The sequence below is a fragment of the Corythoichthys intestinalis genome, chromosome 16 (genome assembly GCF_030265065.1).
Source record: "Corythoichthys intestinalis isolate RoL2023-P3 chromosome 16, ASM3026506v1, whole genome shotgun sequence".
NCBI lineage: Eukaryota > Metazoa > Chordata > Actinopteri > Syngnathiformes > Syngnathidae > Corythoichthys > Corythoichthys intestinalis.
The window spans coordinates 19,293,182-19,314,374 of record NC_080410.1 but is presented as its reverse complement, the minus strand read 5'-3'; the positions used below and the strand labels follow the sequence as shown (position 1 = coordinate 19,314,374).

General features: G+C 42.1%; 1 protein-coding gene across 2 annotated transcripts in view; it reads left to right on the top strand.

Moving 5' to 3' along the window:
* wizb (WIZ zinc finger b) overlaps window positions 1-21,193 on the top strand; it is a 79,397-nt gene that overhangs the window by 6,318 nt on the left and 51,886 nt on the right. The window contains exons 4-8 of one of the 2 annotated variants that reach the window (XM_057861540.1): window positions 6,554-6,629; window positions 11,043-11,185; window positions 11,268-12,734; window positions 12,810-13,250; window positions 18,215-18,610. In XM_057861540.1, the coding sequence (XP_057717523.1) occupies window positions 6,554-6,629; window positions 11,043-11,185; window positions 11,268-12,734; window positions 12,810-13,250; window positions 18,215-18,610 (2,523 nt within the window). The remainder of the gene's footprint in view (window positions 1-6,553; window positions 6,630-11,042; window positions 11,186-11,267; window positions 12,735-12,809; window positions 13,251-18,214; window positions 18,611-21,193) is intronic. The other variant, XM_057861541.1, reaches the window with a different exon arrangement.

Here is a 21,193-nt window from a genome sequence, read left to right as displayed (position 1 = left end):
GTTCACAAGCCTCTCCGTCGTACAGCAAGATTTTTCTGCAGCCGTTTGGCTGGCGTGATGCGAAAAATAAACGAATTAATCCGCAAAATTAGCTGAATCCTTAGTCCTTCTCATACAACAGTACGGCTGTATAGTGAAGAGGACTCCTTCACCCGTAGACGTCACAGCGCCCTCTTCCTCAATGCAAGACCGAAGCCAGAAGTCTGTCATTTTCGTAATGCGGGATTCAAAAAATTGAATAAATATATCGATCGCTATGTCACACATCCAAGTGGTCCATTTCATTCAGGAGTATAAAATACCGTTTGTATTATGAAATAAACTGTTAAGGGTAGGGTAGGCAAAGTTAATGTGGACCAAAATGTGAGCCGGAAACAGATGAAGTGTGAAGTGATATTTATTGCTCAAGGACAGGGTGCTGAGCGGCTGGTGGATTGGATGGTCACTGGCGGTGAGGGCTTTGATAGGTGGGTGTCCTGACGGCAAAAAACAATTAGTTAAGCGTTCAAAGACAAGAGTCCCAAACTAAAGGCTTAGTTGGCCGATGTACCAATGGTAACTGGCAGAATCATCTGGCACCTGCTTGCTGCCCAGGCCGCTCCTTATAAGCAGTGTAGATCAATGATGAGCTGCAGGTGCACTCCCAGGTGAGCCAAGTTAGAAGTGATATCTTACATCAAAACAGGAAGTGTTATAACAATAAAAGCCAGCAGAGGGGAGTGTGGGCAAGGACCACTACAGTACCCCCCCCTCAACGGACGCCACCGGGCGGCCTGCCCGGCTTCCCAGGGTTGGCAGCGTAGAAATCCCGCAAGAGGGACAGGTCCAGAATTAAACTCCGGGAGATCCATGACCTCTCCTCAGGGCCATAGCCCACCCAATCTACCAGAAACTGGAAACCACGGCCGCGAGGCCTGACATCCAGAATCTTCGAGACAGCAAATGCTGGGTGGCCATCAATGAGAAGGGGTGGGGGAGGTGTAACAGCCGGAGGGCAGAGGTCACTGGAGGAAACCGGCTTGATCAAGGAAACATGAAAGGTGGGGTGGACATTCATGGATGCCGGGAGGTCCAAACGAACAGCAGATGGGTTAATGATCTTTATTATTTTGTAAGGGCCCACGAACCGGGGGGCCAATTTACGTGACTCCACCTGCAGGGGAAGGTCCCGGGCAGACAACCAGACCTCCTGACCCACCTTGTACTCTGGCACAGGTGAACGATGGATATCGGCCAGTCTCTTGTTTTTCTCAGCGGTGCAAGTGAGGGCTGCCCTTACAGTACCCCAGATGCCCCTAATCCTGCTGATGTGGTCCTTCACAGCAGGGACTGCTATTTCCCTTTCCTGCTCCGGGAACAAAGGGGGCTGAAATCCATTGCAAGCCATGAAAGGAGACATACCAGTGGCCGAGCAGACGAGCGAATTATGTGCGTACTCTACCCATGGAAGGAAAGTGCTCCAGGAGACCGGGTGATGGGCGGCAACACACCGCAGAGCAGCCTCGAGGTCCTGGTTGGCCCTTTCCGCCTGGCCATTGGTCTGGGGATGGTATCCTGAAGAAAGACTCACTGCCGCACCCACAGCCTTGCAGAACTCTTTCCATACCAACGAGGAAAACTGAGGACCACGATCTGAAACAATGTCTAGAGGGAGGCCATGAAGCCTGAAGACATGCTTAACCAAAAGATTGGCAGTCTCAAGAGCGGAAGGTAGTTTGGGAAGGGGAACATAGTGAACAGACTTTGAAAAACGATCGATGACAGTAAGGATAACTGTATTACCTTCAGAGGGGGGCGGTCTGGTGACAAAATCCACTGCAATATGAGACCAAGGCCGACCGGGAACAGGGAGGGGACATAGTAGACCAGCAGGTGGCTGATGGGAGGCCTTTCCCCGAGCACAGACTGTGCAGGCCTTGACAAATTCACGGGCATCTTTGGCCATTCCAGGCCACCAGAACGATTGTCGGAGGAAACAGAGGGTCCTATGGATACCAGGGTGACAGGTTAGTTTGGAAGAATGGCTCCATTCCAGGACTTGAGATCTCACACCAGATGGGACAAATAAGCGGTTTGGGGGACCGTTTCCTGGATCTGGATCAGCCTTCTGAGCTTCCCTGACCAGCGACGTAATCTCCCATCTAGCTGCACCAACCACGCAGGCCAGTGACGCCATTCCTGCAGGGCCAAAACAACTGCCAGCAATTCCCGGTTTCCAACATCATAGTTCCTTTCAGCAGGGCTGAGCCGTCGGGAGAAAAAGGCACACGGGTGGAGCTTGTGGGTAGTGGGGTCTCGCTGGGACAAGATGGCCCCAACTCCGGTGTCGGACGCATCCACTTCCACAACAAATTGTTGCGAGGTGTCAGGGTGTTTGAGAATCGGGGCAGAGGTGAAGAGTGACTTTTAACTGTGAAAATGCCTTACCAGCAGCTTCGGACCAGGCAAATGGGTGTTTCGTGGAAGTGAGTTGAGTGGGCCACCTTGCTGTAGTCCCGGATAAAGCGACGGTAGAAATTGGCAAAGCCTAGGAATCTCTGAAGCTCCTTCCGGGTACTGGGAGTTGGCCAATCAACAACTGCTTTGATCTTTACTGGGTCAGGTTTGAGGTGCCCCTGGGTGATTATGTAACCCAAAAAGCTCACTGAGGACACATTGAACTCGCACTTCTCTGGTTTAACAAAAAGCCTGTTCTCCAGAAGGCGCTGCAAGACCATCCTGACGTGAAGGCGGTGCTCCTCTGGGGAACGGGAAAACACAAGTATATCGTCAAGGAAGATGAACACAAAACGATTCAGAATGTCTCTGAACAGGTCGTTCATGAGTCTTTGAAAGACAGCGGGGGCATTTGTTAGACCAAATGGCATTACTAGGTATTCAAAATGACCAAGGGGAGTGTTGAACGCCGTCTTCCACTCATCCCCCTCACGGATTCGGACGAGATGATATGCAGTTCGGAGATTCAACTTGGTGAACAACCTGGCATGACTGAAGGGCTCAAAAGAAGGGTCAATTAGGGGCAATGGGTACTTATCCTTTATTGGTATTTGGTTTAGGCTGTGGTAATCAATGCAGGGGCGAAGAGTGGAATCTTTTTTCTCCACAAAGAAGAACCCAGCACCGACTGGAGAGGAAGAGGGGCGTATGATACCAGAAGCCAAGGAGTCTCTGATGTAGTCTTCCATGGCTGCTCTTTCAGGACCGGATATGTTGTAGAGTCTGCTCGTGGGAAGGGGAGCCCCTGGAAGGAGATTAATTGCGCAGTCATAGGGGCGATGGGGAGGCAGAGTGTGGGCGAGGTCTTTGCTGAACACCGTAGCCAAGTCATGGTATTCAGGGGGCACATTGGTGAGGTCAGGAGGCACTGGTGGACCTGTTGGCTTTCTTATTGGTCTACCAAGTGGGTGCGCTGAGCCAAGACATTCCAAGTGGCAGCGATTGCTCCATCCCACGATCTTTCCCTCCGTCCAGTTGATGTTTGGGTTGTGGTGTTTAAGCCAGGGGAGACCAAGGATGACATGCGCTACTGGTGAGGAGATGATAAACAATTGTATTAATTCATGATGATTTCCAGAGACCTTAAGCATGAGAGGGACCGTGCGATGAGTTACTGAAAAGAGTTTTCTTCCATCCACTGCTTCCACCACTTTGGGGGCCTTGAGGGGTTCGAGAGGGATTCTGGCTTGATTTGCAAAACCTTCGTCCATAAAACTGTCGTCAGCACCAGAATCGATAAATACCTGAAGTGGCATAGCGTCCAAGCCATGGGAGATGCTAGCAGGGAGTACGAGTCGTGAGTGAGAGCCGGAATCTGAGGAGGTTTGGCTCACCAGGGTGCTCCCTTTTATCTGGTTAGCCCGGACTCTTGGCTGAGCAGGGCAGGTGATTGCCAAGTGTCCGGTTTGGCCACGTTCCATGGCTTCTTCCAACGGAAGAGGGGATGTCGGTCGCGGAGTGTTGCTGGGGGATGGTTTGACGGTAGCGGCAGAGGATGACATGAATGGCGGAAACAGACGTGACTAATTGCTTTCTCCCTTTTACGTTCTCTCATGCGATTATCAATCTTAATTGCTAGGGAAATTAGCTCCTCCAGGGTGGAAGGCTCATCCCGTGTCGCTAGTTCGTCCTTTATGTCCTACGCCAAATTACGCGAAAAGACCGAAATTAAAGCCAGCTCACCCCAGCCACTTTCGGCAGCCAAAATACGAAAAGAGATTGAAAACTCTGCCACTGATTTAGAACCTTGCTGAAGGGGAAAAAAGGCGATTTCTGGCCTCTCGCCCACGAACAGGGTGATCAAACACTCTGCGTAGTTCTCCAGAAAAAGCCTCGAAAGAATTTAGCACTGGTGAATTGTTCTCCCAAAGTGCTGTCGCCCACTGACCAGCTTTTCCCCTCAAGAGGTTAATACAAAAAGCAACTCTAGCGGCATCAGAGGAATAACTAGAAGGTTGCAAATTAAACACTAGATTACAATTGAGTAAAAAAACGACGGCAAGAGCCCAACTCCCCGGAGTAACATTCAGGAGTTGGAATGAACACGTCCGGTGGTAGGGGGGGCGGTAGGCCACCAGTAGTACTACTCACAGAAATAGTAGGGCCGGCCCTGGAAGTGGTGGATTGCGAGAGCTGTGTCTTGACCCGCTGCAAGTCCGCAGATATTCTTCGGAGAGTCTCTCCAAGGCTACATAGCGTGTGCTCATGCTTGCCCAGCACGACTCTCTGGTGTCCGAGGGCCTCTAGGAGGGTGTCGGCGGTCGCTTGGTCCATTTCTATTGGCCAGATGATTATGTTAAGGGCAGGGTAGGCAAAGTTAATGTGGACCAAAATGCGAGCCGGAAACAGATGAAGTGTGAAGTGATATTTATTGCTCAAGGACAGGGTGCTGAGCGGCTGGTGGATTGGATGGTCACTGGCTGTGGCTGTGGCGGTGAGGGCTTTGATAGGTGGGTGTCCTGACGGCAAAAAACAGAATTAGTTAAGCGTTCAAAGACAAGAGTCACAAACTAAAGGCTTAGTTGGCCGATGTACCAATGGTAACTGGCAGAATCATCTGGCACCTGCTTGCTGCCCAGGCCGCTCCTTATAAGCAGTGTAGATCAATGATGAGCTGCAGGTGCACTCCCAGGTGAGCCAAGTTAGAAGTGATATCTTACATCAAAACAGGAAGTGTTATAACAATAAAAGCCAGCAGAGGGGAGTGTGGGCAAGGACCACTACATAAACATGCTTTTTCGTGTCACAGGCTAAAAGCTAAATTACTGTTTTAAAAAAACACTAAAAACATTACAAGTTAAACAAAAAAAAAACTACTTAGTAACAGAAATGAGAGTAAATGTTGTTTGTTACTTTCCACCACTGCATATAAGATAATGTAGTTTGATTGTGGATTTTAAAGGGGAAGTTCAGAAGTTTTGACATCAGGCTTAAGCGTCGAGTTAGCGAGGTTTTAATTAGTTGGTGGAGTTGATTCCAACAAATTCCGTGTAGTTTGTTAGTTATTTGTTAGTTTCAGGGCTCCAGAGTGGCTAAGCTAGCGCGAGTCAATTAGGCCGACTTAGCATGCCAATAAAAAAACAACATATGCACACATGAAAATCATCGATGACCCACGCAATCAATAGTGTCTGCTATGTTTTCAGGATAAAGTTATCAAGCTTTCAATAGTTGCTGTATGAACAGCAACATTTGCAATCCAGAGTGATATCACATCGTTTTTTTCACCGCTGATTTTTTTATGTTGTAGCCAGCAGCAAGTAACCAGTTTATATTGTTCCTCGTTCTTCGTAGTGAATTTGTGGAAACTTTCATTTGCCCATTACTTCTGTGTTTCCACAGCCTCTAAATGCACATATCACCATGTTGCCGGCCGTCAGTTAACTCAACAGACTGATGCAGCATTCGAGGAAGGTGGGGAGTCAGAGATCCCAACCTCCAATCTGGAAAAATATCATTGGAACGCCTCCACTATTTGATCCCTTACGAGAAGGCAGGTTTGCTGGAGGTCAAAATGTCTTTTGATGGCCAAAATAAAAAACAACTTGCCGCAATCAGCCATCTTTGCTGTTTACATTCGCTTGGAACGCTTTGAGGTCGCAGCTGCTACCCTCCGAGTGGGGGATGTCCGACTTTCAACCTTCCTCGAATGCAGCGTGAGCACGACTGGCCGTAGCACTCCTCTTTATTGTGGTCGTATTACGCATCTAAAAAAATAGTCCTGCAGGATGAAATGAATTATGGCATTTTTTTTGTGAAATTGTTTTGGCCGCATCGGTGTTTTGGAACAATGATCTGCATTTTGAATTTATTTGACTATGTTGGATCTGTTCGTAGATCTGTATCGTTTTTTATTGGCATGCCACTCTGGAGCCCTGAAACTATCAAATAACTTACAAACTGCACAGAATTTGTTGAAATCAACTCCACCAATTAATTAAACTCCTGCTAATGCGAAGATTAAGCCTAATGTCAAAAATTCTGAACTTACGCTTTGATTTTAACTGTTTAGCTGTGAAGTGATTGTTTCTGTGGTTTGTGTGCACTGTTATGTCAGAAGCGGAGCTGCAGAATTTTTCTAACCCTCATGGTCTGGCTGCTCACAGCCCAGGATCTCCTTCCTGTGGACGCAGGTGAGGAAGGTGGTACTGTGGAGCACTAAAACCTTATCTAAAGGTTTCTTTTCCCCACAAACATACTGAAAAATAGCCCCATAAGTGCTATAACTTAGTTTTATTATACACAGAGACCTGCACAGGTAGAATGTTAATGCAGTGAGCCGACATTAAAAAATCATTTAGATGTGTAAATATCTCTGCACTAGTGTTTGGCGTGGCACACTCATACGCTAAGCAAAGAAAATGGATGGTTAGATCTATTTTCTTCTTGAAATATTGTTCAGGGGCACGGTTAACAACTAGTCAGCATGCCCACCTCACAATTTTGAGGTCGAGACTGCAAACAGACCTTTCTCTTTGTAATTTGCTTGTTCTCCCTATGCCTGCGTATCACTGTAAAAAAAAGGGGGTGGGGTTACCAGAACTTGAAATTTCAAGTCAACCCATTTCACTTGCATTCAAATGTTTTGATGAAAAACTTGCAGATGGTCTTCCGAATGACAACTCAATGCATAGTCAAGTGAGCTACACAACCTAGCTACAGTGACTTAACTCTTGCCACTGCACTTTGAATGCATCATTCTGAAGGCACAGCTGGCGGTGATCGTTCGATTACTGCCATCCTCCCAGTCAAAATGGATTTGACGCCTATTGACGTCAATGGCACGGAAACATGATCATTCAATGCCACCCGTTCCATTTTAAATTGATTTGATGTCTCTCACTGTGTATGGCAGTGAATGTGAATGAGAATGACAATTAACATGTAGACAAATGAAGGTGTCTTATCTATTTTTTGATTGCGTTTTATGAACTTGGTGGGTGCACAAACGTTATATTCAAACTAGGGCTGTCAAAATTATCGCGTTAACGCGCGGTAATTAATTTTTTTAATTAATCACGTTAAAATATTTGACGCAATTAACACACATGTCCCGCTCAGACAGTATTCTGCTTTTTGGTAAGTTTTACAGCAAGGTTTTTTTGTGCTGTCTAACAGCAAACTCTTGTGGTCGCTTTGCGACATGGTTTATTGCTTTCTTGCCAGTTCAATATGGCTGCACAACGTCTTGGGCTGACGCCTACGTTGTAATGTTGTGCTTATATGATCCTTGGACAAGATTTGTCCGTAAGTATGGTTCTTGTAAAGAATGTACATATTATGTTAGTATGCGAACTGTTATATTTTTTGTATGAGACGCTTTTTGTTTATGTTTAGTGAACCTGTATAGCGTGCTAAGCTAACGTTGTTGCTAATGCAATGCTTGTGTACTTTTTTTTGTAGTTTCACTACGGTCTAAAGAGGACAATGGTTTGAGGCCATTTTATTAATAAATCAGATGAAAAAGGAAGAAGTCTGATTATTAAGGCGTCGTTCACTAGCTGTCTAGCTTTGGAAAAAGTAGACGCTTTGGAGTGAGGACAGCATAGACAGATTTAAATGACAGTAAAGTGAAATGCCCACTACAGTCCTTATGTACCGTATGTTGAATGTATATATCCATCTTGTGTCTTATCTTTCCATTCCAACAATTTATTTTACAGAATATATATATAATTCACAGAAAAATATGGCATATTTTATAGATGGTTTGAATTGCGATTAATTGCGATTAATTACGATTAATTAATTTTTAAGCTGTAATTAACTCGATTAAAAATTTTAATCGTTTGACAGCCCTAATTCAAACCTATAATTTGTAGTATATGTGCATGGAAAGCATTAGTGTTACATTTTATGTATGTACTGTATGTAACGTATTAAATATATGGGTGTAGGTATTTAGACACGCTATACAGTGGGGCAAAAAAAAGTATTTAGTCAACCACCAATTGTGCAAGTTCTCCTACTTGAAAAGATTAGAGAGGCCTGTAATTGTCAACATGGGTAAATCTCAACCACGAGAGACAGAATGTGGAAAAAAAACTGAAAATCTTATTGTTTGATTTTTAAAGAATTTATTTCCAAATTAGAGTGGAAAATAAGTATTTGGCCAGCTACAAACAAGCAAGATTTCTGGCTGTCAAAGAGGTCTAACTTCTTCTAAAGAGGTCTAACGAGGCTCCACTCGTTACCTGTATTAATGGCACCTGTTTTAACTCATTATCGGTATAAAAGACAGCTGTCCACAACTTCAGTCAGTCACTTTCCAAACTCCATTATGGCCAAGACCACCTCAGTCAGTCACACTCCAAACTCCACTATGGCCAAGACCAAAGAGCTGTCAAAGGACACCAGAGACAAAATTGTAGACCTGCACATGGCTGGGAAGACTGAATCTGCAATAGGTAAAACGCTTGGTGTAAAGAAATAAACTGTGGGAGCAATTATTAGAAAATTATTATTAGGACATACAAGACCACTGATAATCTCCCTCGATCTGGGGCTCCATGCAAGCTCTCACCCCATGGCGTCAAAATGAAAACAAAAACGGTGAGCAAAAATCCCAGAACTACAAAGACTACTATCAGTAACACAATGCGCCGCCAGGGACTCAAATCCTGCACAACCAGACGTGTCCCCCTGCTGAAGCCAGTACATGTCCAGGCCCGTCTGCGGTTCGCTAGAGAGCATTTGGATGATCCAGAAGAGGAGTGGGAGAATGTGTTATGTTCAGATGAAACCAAAATAGAACTTTTTGGTAGAAACACAGGTTCTCATGTTTGGAGGAGAAAGAATACTGAATTGCATCCGAAGAACACCATATCCACTGTAAAGCATGGGGGTGGAAACATCATGCTTTGGGGCTGTTTTTCTGCAAAGGGACCAGGATGCCTGATCTGTGTAAAGGAAAGAATGAATGGGGCCATGTATCGAGAGATTTTGAGTGAAAATCTCCTTCCATCAGCAAGGGCATTGACGATGAGACGTGGCGGGGTCTTTCAGCATGACAATGATCCCAAACACACAGCCAGGGCAACAAAGGAGTGGCTTCGTAAGAAGCATTTCAAGGTCCTGAAGTGGCCGAGCCAGTCTCCAGATCTTAACCCCATAGAAAATCTTTGGAGGGAGTTGAAAGTCCGTGTTGCCCAACAACAGCCCCAAAACATCACTGTTTTAGAGGAGATCTGCATGGAGGAATGGGCCAAAATACCAGCAACAGTGTGTGAAAAGCTTGTGAAGAGTTACAGAAAACGTTTGGCCTCCGTTATTGCCAACAAAGGGTACATAACAAAGTATTGAGATGAACTTTTGGTAATGACCAAATAATTATTTTGCACCATGATTTGCAAATAAATTCTTTAAAAAAAACAATGTGATTTTCTGTTTTTTTTTTCCACATTCTGTCTCTCATGGTTGAGGTTTACCCATGTTGACAATGGCGGACCGCAAGCAACACGTAACTTCCGCTCATTAATATTCTTGACATTAGCTACTGTTGCTAAGTAGGGACGAGCCACCGTTTGTCCCTAATAGGAAATGAATGGAAAACGTGTATGAAGGAGATGTTTACAGAGCTAAACCTACCAGTTCTCTCCGAAAATGATGTGCCTGGTGCCAAATTCACTGGCAAAAGATGTGGAAGAACATAAAAAGGCTGAAAAAACGAAAAAAAACGAGCCGACCTAAGCATAGCTTTAGCTTTTTTATCGACGTGACTGACAATGACATTCTCCTGTTTCAACAAGCTATCCTTTACCATCAGCCCTGTCTTTCTTATATATCCTCTGGTTGTCCTATGTCTCTTACCGTTCTTGGGGGTAATTTAGTTAGCTTTGTGTAGCGATCGCAAATGCTACTCAGTGACAGCCAACGAACACTTTTAATTTTTTCATTGATAACACATCTTAATTCTATAATTTATTTACACTTCTCCCTTACTAAAGTTTAAAAAAAAAAAAAAAAAAATATTTATATATATATAACAGAAACGGTAACAGTGGCAGTCAGATACCATTGTAATTCTTTTCAGGTCATTCATTGTCAGACAGAATTAGTACGGCACAACGTTACGCTAAAGAAATAAGTTAAAAATATAAAAATGGCTTACCTCTTTGTCCTCTGAAAGACCATGCCAACCCAACATAATGTTTACTGCATATGAAATGTGAATGGATTCACCGAGCTGGTGTTAAAGTCCGCGCAAGTTGATTCGGTCTTCACATTTTTTCCTCCTGAGTTTTTGGTTTCCGGAAATGTATGAAGAAAACATCCTTCATGTGTCGTAATGTCTAGAGTCGTTTCTACAAGTTCCAAAAAAGCAATGCGTGATCGGCATGTTTGTTTTTGAAAGATTAATGGAGAAAAGTAGCACAAATTACGTTGTGTCTATGCGAGTGCGTGCGGTACGCCATTACAGGCCTCTTTAATATTTTCAAGTGGGAGAACTTGCACAATTAGTGGTTGACTAAATACTTATTTGCCCCACTGTATATATATGCATTACATTTGGTATTTTAGTTTTCTTTCTTTTGGTTGCTGTCCAGAGTTGATTGTGAAGATGACAAAGAACCTGAAACAAAGCCGCGCTTGGAGCATGAGGCTGATCAGTCTGGGGAGATGTGCAATGAGAGTAAAGAAAGCACAAAAAGAGAAGAACCAAATACATCTCACCTTGGCCCAATAGAATGTAAGAACCCACATTGCAGATCAGTATGCTTTTTCCCGGTTTTCTCCAATGCTCATTTTCATTCATAATGTTTTCTTCGCAGTAGAAACTAGCCATGACTGTAACAGATCTGTGGGAGCCGAGGTGGTCCTCTTCAAACTGAAACCAAATGATGCTTGCCAGATGGAGGAGGACGCAGACAAAATAAAGGGAGAGAAAAGCCTAGAGGGAAATGATATCAAGGAGCGTGATAGAGATGTGTACGCCTTCCCAGGAGACTCTGACCCCGAGACTCCTCTTCTTGCCCCGCGGACTAACTGTGCACTCTTCCAGCGATGCAGGAAAAAGAGAGTCCTACTCGGGCCTTTTTCTGGAGCCTTAATACACACATCTCCTGAGGCCAGTACGCAATCAAGTGGGTGTCCTCAAAGATCAATATCTGCTGAATTATCATCTCCAAGTCAGAGTAGAGGCACTTACCATTTTGATGACTTTGGGACAGAATTGGTAGACGTTGCAAACATAATCAGAGATGGAGACGAAAAAGTACATGAGCACAAAGATTGCGGTTTGGAGCATGGTACAGATATTTTCACATGTGTGGAATGTAGCATATACTTCAAAAAACAGGTGCACTTAAAGGAGCACATGATCGAGCACTGTCAAACAGGTGAAAAAGGTTCAGAACATTTTCAATGCACTGAATGCGGATGGGATCTGCCTGATTCTGTTGTACTAGCCGACCACCAAAAAAGGCACCAGGAATCTCGTATTAAGATCCTGGCAGAAATTGAGAAGCTGAATGAAAATGAGAGGGCTAAAGATAGACCGGACACTAAGGCGGCAAAGCACGACAGCCCGCAAAATATGAGTCCGGTTCCTACACCAGGCAAGGTGTCAGACACTTTTTCACCTTTATACCAGGCTCCAATGTCAATATTGAGTGGAGAGCAGGTGTCTCTTGAATCAAACGCATCTCAAAGTCCTCCAGGTTCTTTTGGACCCAAATTCCAGTCCCGTGCTGTTTTGTACCGTCGCCGTTTTATCTGCTCCCAATGTAACTTCAGCACAAAAACCTCCCAGGCGCTGGCTAATCACACCAAGACACACATGAGAAAAAAAGCAACCTCAGCCTTTAAGCCCAGCACCTCCTCTGCTGATCCCCCAACACGTTCATCTCCTCTTGGCTCATGTCAAATCATAAAAACAAAACAGAGGAAACAAGCTCACTCTGCACTTGATTCCATCTGCAGGGCACAGGTTGATTCTGAGTCCAGTTTTTCAACTTCTGATCGTGCTTCAAAGTCCATCCTTGTCTCAAATTCTGCATCGCTGCCCGACTCTTGTCAAACCAAAGGCTGTCAAGTAATTGGCACCTTTGAGAATGATTTGGCAACCCAGGCAGTATTAGGGTGTAATAAGAACAGAAGATTCAGTAGGAGAGTGAAGTGTGGGTCCACACCAAATGAAGAGGAGCTTCCAGGGAGGCAAGAGGACCTGAAAGAAAGCACAGAAATTGACCCTGAAAACGTGGGTGTAAAAAGGTGCCCCAGAGCTAGATCTGATCCAGGTGAGACAAAAAAGCAGACACAACAATGCAATATTTAAAGTCTAATCTGGATATTTTTTTCTCCTTTTTACACAGCTGAGCATTCAGAGCAGCCGAGTACTACATTATCTCCGCAGAAAAGGAATAGTTTAGAGGAGGAAGACGAGCAAGAAGAAGACATAAGGGAAAAGGCCGTTGCTTTACGAAGCAACCAGATTGCTGCAGCTCTTGCAGAAATTAGGAGTGATGATGGTGACGATGACGACATCAGTGATGAGCGCGTACAACATTTCCTGTCTGAGGACATCTTAGATGAAGTCAAAGATGAGTTTGATGAGGCGTCGGAGGCTCTAAAGAGTGTGGAGAGGAAATGTCCCTACTGCCCTGATCGATTCCATAATGGCATTGGCCTCGCCAACCATGTGAGGGGCCACCTGAACCGGGTGGGCGTCAGCTACAATGTGCGCCATTTCATATCTCCAGAGGAGGTCAATGCTATTGAAAAACGCTTTTCCTATCAGAAAAAGAAGAAAAAAGGTCAGCCTCTTTTTTACTTGTTGAAGAAAATATTACCCTTCATACAAAACAGGGCTGGGTGATATACTGTAGCCTAAAAATCAAATGTATTTTTCAACAAAAAATTCAAATTTACATTTTTTCACCATTTGTTCCTGTTCTGTATAAATGCAAAATGCAAAAAATAAATGAAATAATAAATGTATTTTCCCCTTTTTCTTTGATTTTGAAATAGAATATTTATTATTAACTCAAGGCAAATTAATAGTCTTTAACCCGTTAGGGTCCAGGCCTATTTTGTCTGATTTTGCATGTCTTTGATGTTACCTTTATATTTTAAAGAAACAATCGTTCACAATGGTCTGATTGGGTCCGCTTTTCAGGACCCCAGAACCTTGATGTCCAAACTGATGTTGTCCTCACCGACCAATTATAATCAATACTTTGAAACCTTAAAGAAAAAAAAAAAGAAAAAAAATCCCAAAAATGTTTGTCAAAATTGGTAATATTTATATCTTACTGACAACCAAACATGTTCGAAGAACCGTTTTGAAGCTTGATAATATTTATTCAACTTGTTAGATAACACATTCAACAGAGAAAAATAAGACTGAATAGTTTTATATTTGACAGCTCAAAACAAACAGCAGGTATGGTCAAAGGCGTTTTTGGCCTTTACACATATTATGGGCAAAACAGGTTATAATACAGTAGACCAACAGTGCAAAATAGTGAAAAAACATATACAAATACATATATATCATCTAACACAAAGAGGGTTTGGAGGATTTATCTCTTTGTGAGGTCAGGTATTGCACACATTACCTTATCAAAATACAATCAAGCTTCTCGAACACACACATCTATATACAAATTAAAAAGACTGATAGTGAAAAAAATCAAACATTGAAAAAAAGTCTTTTCAAAAGTATTGACGATAAACTAATTCAGTTCAATTTTTTTAGGCATGCCAATCAGTTTCCCCTTGAACAGGACACAGGGCTACGTCACACAGTCCACTCTTCCGCCATTTGTGCACTGCTGTCACTTCTCACTCACCGACTCATCCGAAGAAAACAGCGACAAATCTGGCCCAACCTCTTCCTCGAGTTGATGAAATAATGCATTAGCTTGTGCCAAATTTAGTTTTCGATTCATTCCGCATGTTTCAAAGTCGCTCGCTCCATCCAATTGGCCATCGCTCAATACCTCACCTCCCTGTCCTTGGGTGGCGCCTAGCATAGCAATTTATTGTAAATGTTACATTACGTCCGTCCTCCGTGACATCACAATGGCTCCTCGGATATGTAGTTTTTCGTGGTGCTTTCGGTTTTGAAAAAGGACAAAAAATGATGGAAATATGGACAAAAACATGCTGTCCATGCAGCGTTTTAATGGTTATTTATGAAGGCAATAAAACTCAAATGACATAATTTCCCGTTTTACTTGGTTGACTGACTTCAAGTAAAAACGAGAGTGAACCTCAACTTCCGCAGTTTCAAACAAGACCAACCACTGGCATGTGGGTGACGTAATTACAACGTGACGAATCTTAAAAGATGACATGACATGTGCGCAGGACGCGTGGCCGCGTCCCACGACTTTTAAGGATTTTTTATTTTCTTTAAAGGAATCAAAACAAATACACACTGGTTATGGGCCCCAGTAACACTCTGAAGTTGATAAATAATAAAGAAAATAGCATTAATGAAAATATTTTGTAAAATTTATTTTTTATTTTAATTTTAAATATTAAAAAAAATAATTTTTTTGTTCCTTTTTTTAATACATATATACTGTGTGTATATGTGTGTGTGTATGTGTATATATGTATATGTATATATATATATATATATATGTGTATATATAGTGGTATGAAAAAAAAGTATCTGAACCTATTGTAATTTCTCACATTTCTGCATAATACCACCACCAAATGTGATCTGACCTTTGCCAAAATCACACAGATGTAGAAACAGTGTCTGCTTTGACTAAAACGACCCAAACATTTATAGGTTTCATATTTTAACAAGGATAGCATGCAAACAATGACAGAAGGAGGAAAAATAAGTAAGTGAACCCTCTGCCTAGAAGACTTAAAGAGCAATTGAAACCAATTTTTACCAAACAATTTAAGTCAGGTGTGTGCCCAATCACTGATAAGTGGTTTAAAGTTGCCTTGCCCACTATAAAACACACGCATGGTAAAAATTGTCTTGATGAGAAACATTGTCTGATGTGCATCATGGCTTGGTCAAAAGAGCTATCTGAAGACCTGCGATCAAGGATTGTTGACTTGTATAATGCTGGGAAATTAAACAAAACCATCTCTAAAAGTCTGGATGTTCATCAGTCGACAGTCAGAGAAGTTGTCTACAAATGAAGAGAGTTTGGCACGGTTGTTTCTCTCCCCAGGATTGGCCGTCCACCAAAGATGACGCCAAGAGTTCAGCGCAGAATACTCAGAGAGGTAAAAAAAGAACCCTAGTGTGTCTGCGAAAGACTTACAGAAATCACTGGCACAATCTGTGCACACATCAACTATATGTAAAACTATGGCCAAGAATGGTGTTCATGGGAGGATTCCACGGAGGAAACCACTGATGTCTAAAAAAACATTGTTGCTCGTTTAATGTTCGCAAAAAGGCACTCGGACACTCAACAGAAGTTTTGTCAAAATATTTTGTGGACTGATGAAACCTAAGTTGAATTGGCTGGGAGCAACACACAACGTCATGCGTGGAAGAAAAATGGAACAGCTCACCAACATCAACACTTCATCCCCACTGTGAAGCATGGTGGAGGGAGCATCATGATTTGGGGCTGTTTTGCTGCCTCAGGGCCTGGACAACTTCCAATCATTAATGGAAGAAGTATCAGGATTTTTTGCAGGAAAACCTGAGGCCGTCTGTCAGATAGTTGAAGGTAAAAAGAGGATGGATGCTGCGACAAGACAATGATCCAAAAACACAGAAGTAAATCAACTTCAGAAAGGTTTCAGAAAAATAAAATACACGTTCTGGAGTGGCCAAATCAAAGTCCAGACTTGAACCCCATTGAGATACTATGGCATGACCTAGAAACAGTGATTAATGCCAGACATTCCAGGAATCTGACTGAACTACAGCAGTTTTGTAGCGAAGAATGGGCCAAGATTAGTCCTAGTTGATGTGCCAGACTGATCTGCAGCTACAGGAAGCTGCCAAAGGGGTAGGGTTAGTAATAGTAATATTAAATAATTAGGGGTGCACGATATCCATTTTTTTAAAAAAACGATACCGATATCGATAACTGATAATAAATATATAATTTTTTGAAATGTATATTCACCCGAGTTTTTGAACACCTCGGTTTAAAAAAGATAATAATGGTGGATTCAACAGATTTGTCTTTGATCTCACCAGAATTTTCATAATGATATGAACATTATTATAATGAACAAAACAAAGACAAGAACAGTCTTGACTTCAAATAAAATGCCAATATTTATTTTTTCAAATAAATATAATTTGAGTCAATCACAATCATTTAGTCAATGTAATTGAAGATGTGTTTCCTGAACAATGAGCACTGAACTAAAACATAAACTCGACAGGTATTGTGCTTTGTCATCAGATAAAAATATTTGGTGCTACAGGAGACTGTTGTGGTCTTGGTCCATGAAACAACTTTCTTAACCTGGGAGACAGGTTATGACAGCAAGCCTATCAATAACCAAAAGGCCTCTCAATAACTTACTTATAACTAACACTGTAAACATTATATAGTAAGGTTTATCACTCATTCCTCATAACAAAAATATGGTAGAACAAAAAGGATTAATGGCTTGCCTTATAATAATCATTGGCATTGGCTGGCTTCTATAACACAACAACTTATGAAGTTCTGTACATATGACCCTTAACCACCGAAGTAAACATATATTGCACATCCATATGTTATAGTAAACATAAATACTTACAGACATATATTTCCAAGGCGGAAACGTAAGTAACAGAAAGCATTCACGATTGTCAATGCTAACGCTAGAAACAGCACTGTGTAAAGTGAATGAGTTTGTGGGCCAAATTATGGATGCAGCGAATTATTCTGACCGGCAGGTGGCAGCAATGCCCCGCAAATGGTCAACTGATTTCCCAGCCAGCGAGCACAGTTCATACTGTATTATCGGTCCTATTAATTATGTTATTGGATTTATTGGGATGACGTCATAATTCCTATTATCTATTATTGGTCCAATAATTATCGTCCACCAGTATAAATAATATTAATGTGATGGTTCACTTGCAGTACTTATTTTCCCCCTTCTGTCATTGTTTGCATACTGTCCTGGTTAAAATATGAAAACCTGTAAATGTTTGGGTGGTTTTAGTTAAAGCAGACACTGTTTTTTCATCTGTGTGATTTTGACAAAGATCAGATCACATTTGATGGTGATTTTATGAAGAAATGTGACAAATTCCGAAATGGTTCAGATACTTTTTCATACCACTGTGTGTGTATATATATATATATATATATATATATATATATATATACATATATATATATATATATATATATATATATATATATATATATATACGTATGTTAATATTTAGCATTAATTCATGGCCTTCCCTTGATAATGATAGTCCAATTCATTTAAACAAGTGAGGTCGGCTGTAAATATTCATTCTTCAATGCCAGTGACCATTTTGACTCAAAGGGGCGAATAATTTGCCCTTCCCAGTCAAAATGGATTGGACGTGTAGAGCCATCATTGGCAGCCAATACGTTCAATATATGCCCTATAAATGTTTATGCAGGATTAGTATGAAAACATAAATTAGAATGTTTCTTGTAGTTTGTTGGACAATATTATAGAATAACATTTTTGACATTTCTCCCCCCAGAAATGTGATTTCAGTCAATACTACAGGTAACAGAAATTGTTGCATGGGCACGTTTGCATATTCACTCTAGACCTATTTTTTTTCCCACAGTGGCTAACTTTGATCCATCCACATTCAGTGTGATGCACTGCGAGTTCTGTAGTGCTGGCTTCGACACACGCGCCGGCCTATCTAGCCATGCCAGAGCGCACCTCCGCGACTTCGGGATCACTAACTGGGATGTTACCATCTCACCAATCCACATCCTGAGAAAATTGTTCTCCAGCAGACCAGACCTTGTAATCCCCACAGCTCCCCCACGGAGCCCCATCTTTGGTCAGGATGATGAGGATGAAGAGGAGGAGGAAGAAGAAGTAGATGAGGATGAAGTCGTTGAAATCAAGCTGGAGCGGGAGACAAGTGAGAAGAGGATAGATGCTACTTCTCCTGTATCTCTAATTTCTGCATCTTCTGGACCATTGTATGAGGAGCATGCTGCAAAAGAAGGTAAGTTTTACGGTTTGAATTAGTTGTAGATTAAAGTGTAGAAGTGCGACCAAACCTCACGTCATGATAGTTTGAGTGAGCATGTGCTACCTTTGCAGCAAGCCACTTTCAAACATTTTCGCTCAGGTTGGATAGGGGAGATTTAAAATGCAACAAACAGATGCAAAAGATTGGAAATTGTTTACTTATTTGCCTTAGCTGACTGGTTTTCTTCTTGTCTTTTCATCAATTTTGGACGGATGTCCAGTTATTGGTTTTGATGCTGTTGTGTTATATATTTCCACTTGTTGACATCAGCTATCCTCAGTGTGTTTCACTGTATATTTTAATACTCTTTGTGCTCGCCTTCTGAGTGACATTAAACAATGAGGTCCCTTATATGGGTGTGAAAATGTATTGAAAAGGTGATATATTGCGATACTTTGTAGCCCACAAGGCTATCGATATGCTCCCGCCAAGAATCGATATGCCTTTTTAAAAAGGTGTCACTGTTTGAAAAATAAAAGGAACCATCAGGTTGCTACCAAAATCTTCCAGTAACGCCATTTCGAACTAGCGGCAGCATAGCGTGCAGGGTTCAGCGCCGACCCACTCATTGTGTATTTGGAAGCGGACTTCTCGGCGAAAGTGAGTGGTGGACGGCAGTTTTGGGCAGGACGGCAAGTTTGAATGAATTTGTGCCAAGAGTCATTGCCAAAAATATATATTTGGGGGCAGGCGTACTTATATCTGTGCTATCAGGCTGTTTCGGCTGACGAATATACGCAAACCATCGCCGATGAAATCTTGATAAATGCGCTTTGTTAAAGTTTGGCGAGCTCTAGGACACTCGAAAAATGACTCTCATACCTCTCATTGCTAAGCTAAATGGTACCTTGATGTGTGTTAGTGTGGAATGTAGTTCACAAACAACAAAAACAGAACAGTTTAACTTCTCACCAAAACTAGTAAAACCCTTTACACGGCTATTATAATGCCCCCTATTTTTGAAATAGGAAAAGTCGCTGTTTTATTGTGCAACAGTGAAAATTAAGTGCATTGGTGCTTGGGACTACAGTAAATATACTTGCCGCTTTTCACTTCTCGACAGCGCCTATGTCATGCTTCATGGCTCCCCCCGTTTGCACTTGCCGTGGACCGTTCTTCACACTGGGCTGACGCTAGCGTGAAAAGGCCTTTAGAATAGTGTACGTTAGCTCGCTAGCTGCCATTGACGGCGTTAGACATCCAATTGATTTTGAGTGGACCGGACGTCTTCCACCGTCAGTGGCGCTGAAACCAGAGCATTCACAGCCAGTCTTTTGTGGGCAACGAGGGCCGGCTAGCATGACTTCGTTGTTCCTTGTGGAGGCTGGCCTGACCGCATTACTTTTGCTGGATAGCAAATGTACACAGTTTGATGTTATGCCAACTCTGATGCAGTAGCAAAATTAGTTTCCCCCACTTCCACCACATTGAAGTCTTTTTACATTACTTACAGTGGCTGCTGCTGGCCAAAAAAAACTTCAAATTTCTCTCCTCTTCGAATGGGGCGGAGAAAGCTACATGTTGCCGACATGAATCTGTCTGGGCTGGGTGAGTGTGTGTGTTTTGCGTTCAGGTGTTAAGTCATCAGGCAATGAAACATACGTTTGGGGGCGGGGGTGGACCGACTCATTCAGCAAGTGAAAAAGGATAAATGCAAGTCTGAAAGTAATTCACTTAATAATGGTATGGTCTATTCTAGCTTTACAACATATGGGAATTATATCTGAATTACCTATAACTTAACTCATTATATAATGGAAATAAGGTTGCTTAAAAGTTGGTGGGGTCAATTTGAGCATTAGACAAAATTCTCTCTACTCAAATATTTTTTTTTATCGAAGTACAGTATTTTTCCCCAGTTGCTAAATAAATGGTATGGTCATGACAAATCCCGTATTGGCCCGAATATAAGACGGTGTTTTTTGCATTGAAATTAGACTGAAAATTAGGGGGTCGTCTTATACTCGCGGTCTAGACGTTATATCCATTGACGACACTAGATGGAATCGGATATCATTGAAGCGATGTTCTGCCATGACAGATCTCAGCTACTCTCAAGTTTAACCAGTTTGCATTATTTTATTGCAATGTTTTTCCTCATTCAGATTTATTTCAAGTCTACAGTTACACTTAGACTTCACTTTGATGGTTAATGCAGTTATTGCAATTTTGTTGTTTTATCACAATAGATTGGTTTATTTACATTTCAAAAATCAGAAGCCATTCATTTATGAATGTGATTGCACTTTAGTTAACATGATATTTTAATGTTCAGATATTAAGATTTGAATGAGGCAAAATAACATGCTTTTTCTCTCAAATATATTGTTATAATCATTTGTTTCGGATGTACTGTAATTATTTTCTGTGTGAAAATTAATTTGGTGCTCAAAAGTCTTTTTTCAAACTTCAGTCTTGAAAAAGAGGGGTTCATCTTCAGGGCCGTCTTATATTCGGGCCAATACGGTAACAGTCTTGTGCTAAATGGAATATGAAATATTAAAAATGCATTTATTCAGTACGACATGGCGAAATCACTACATCATGGTCAAAATT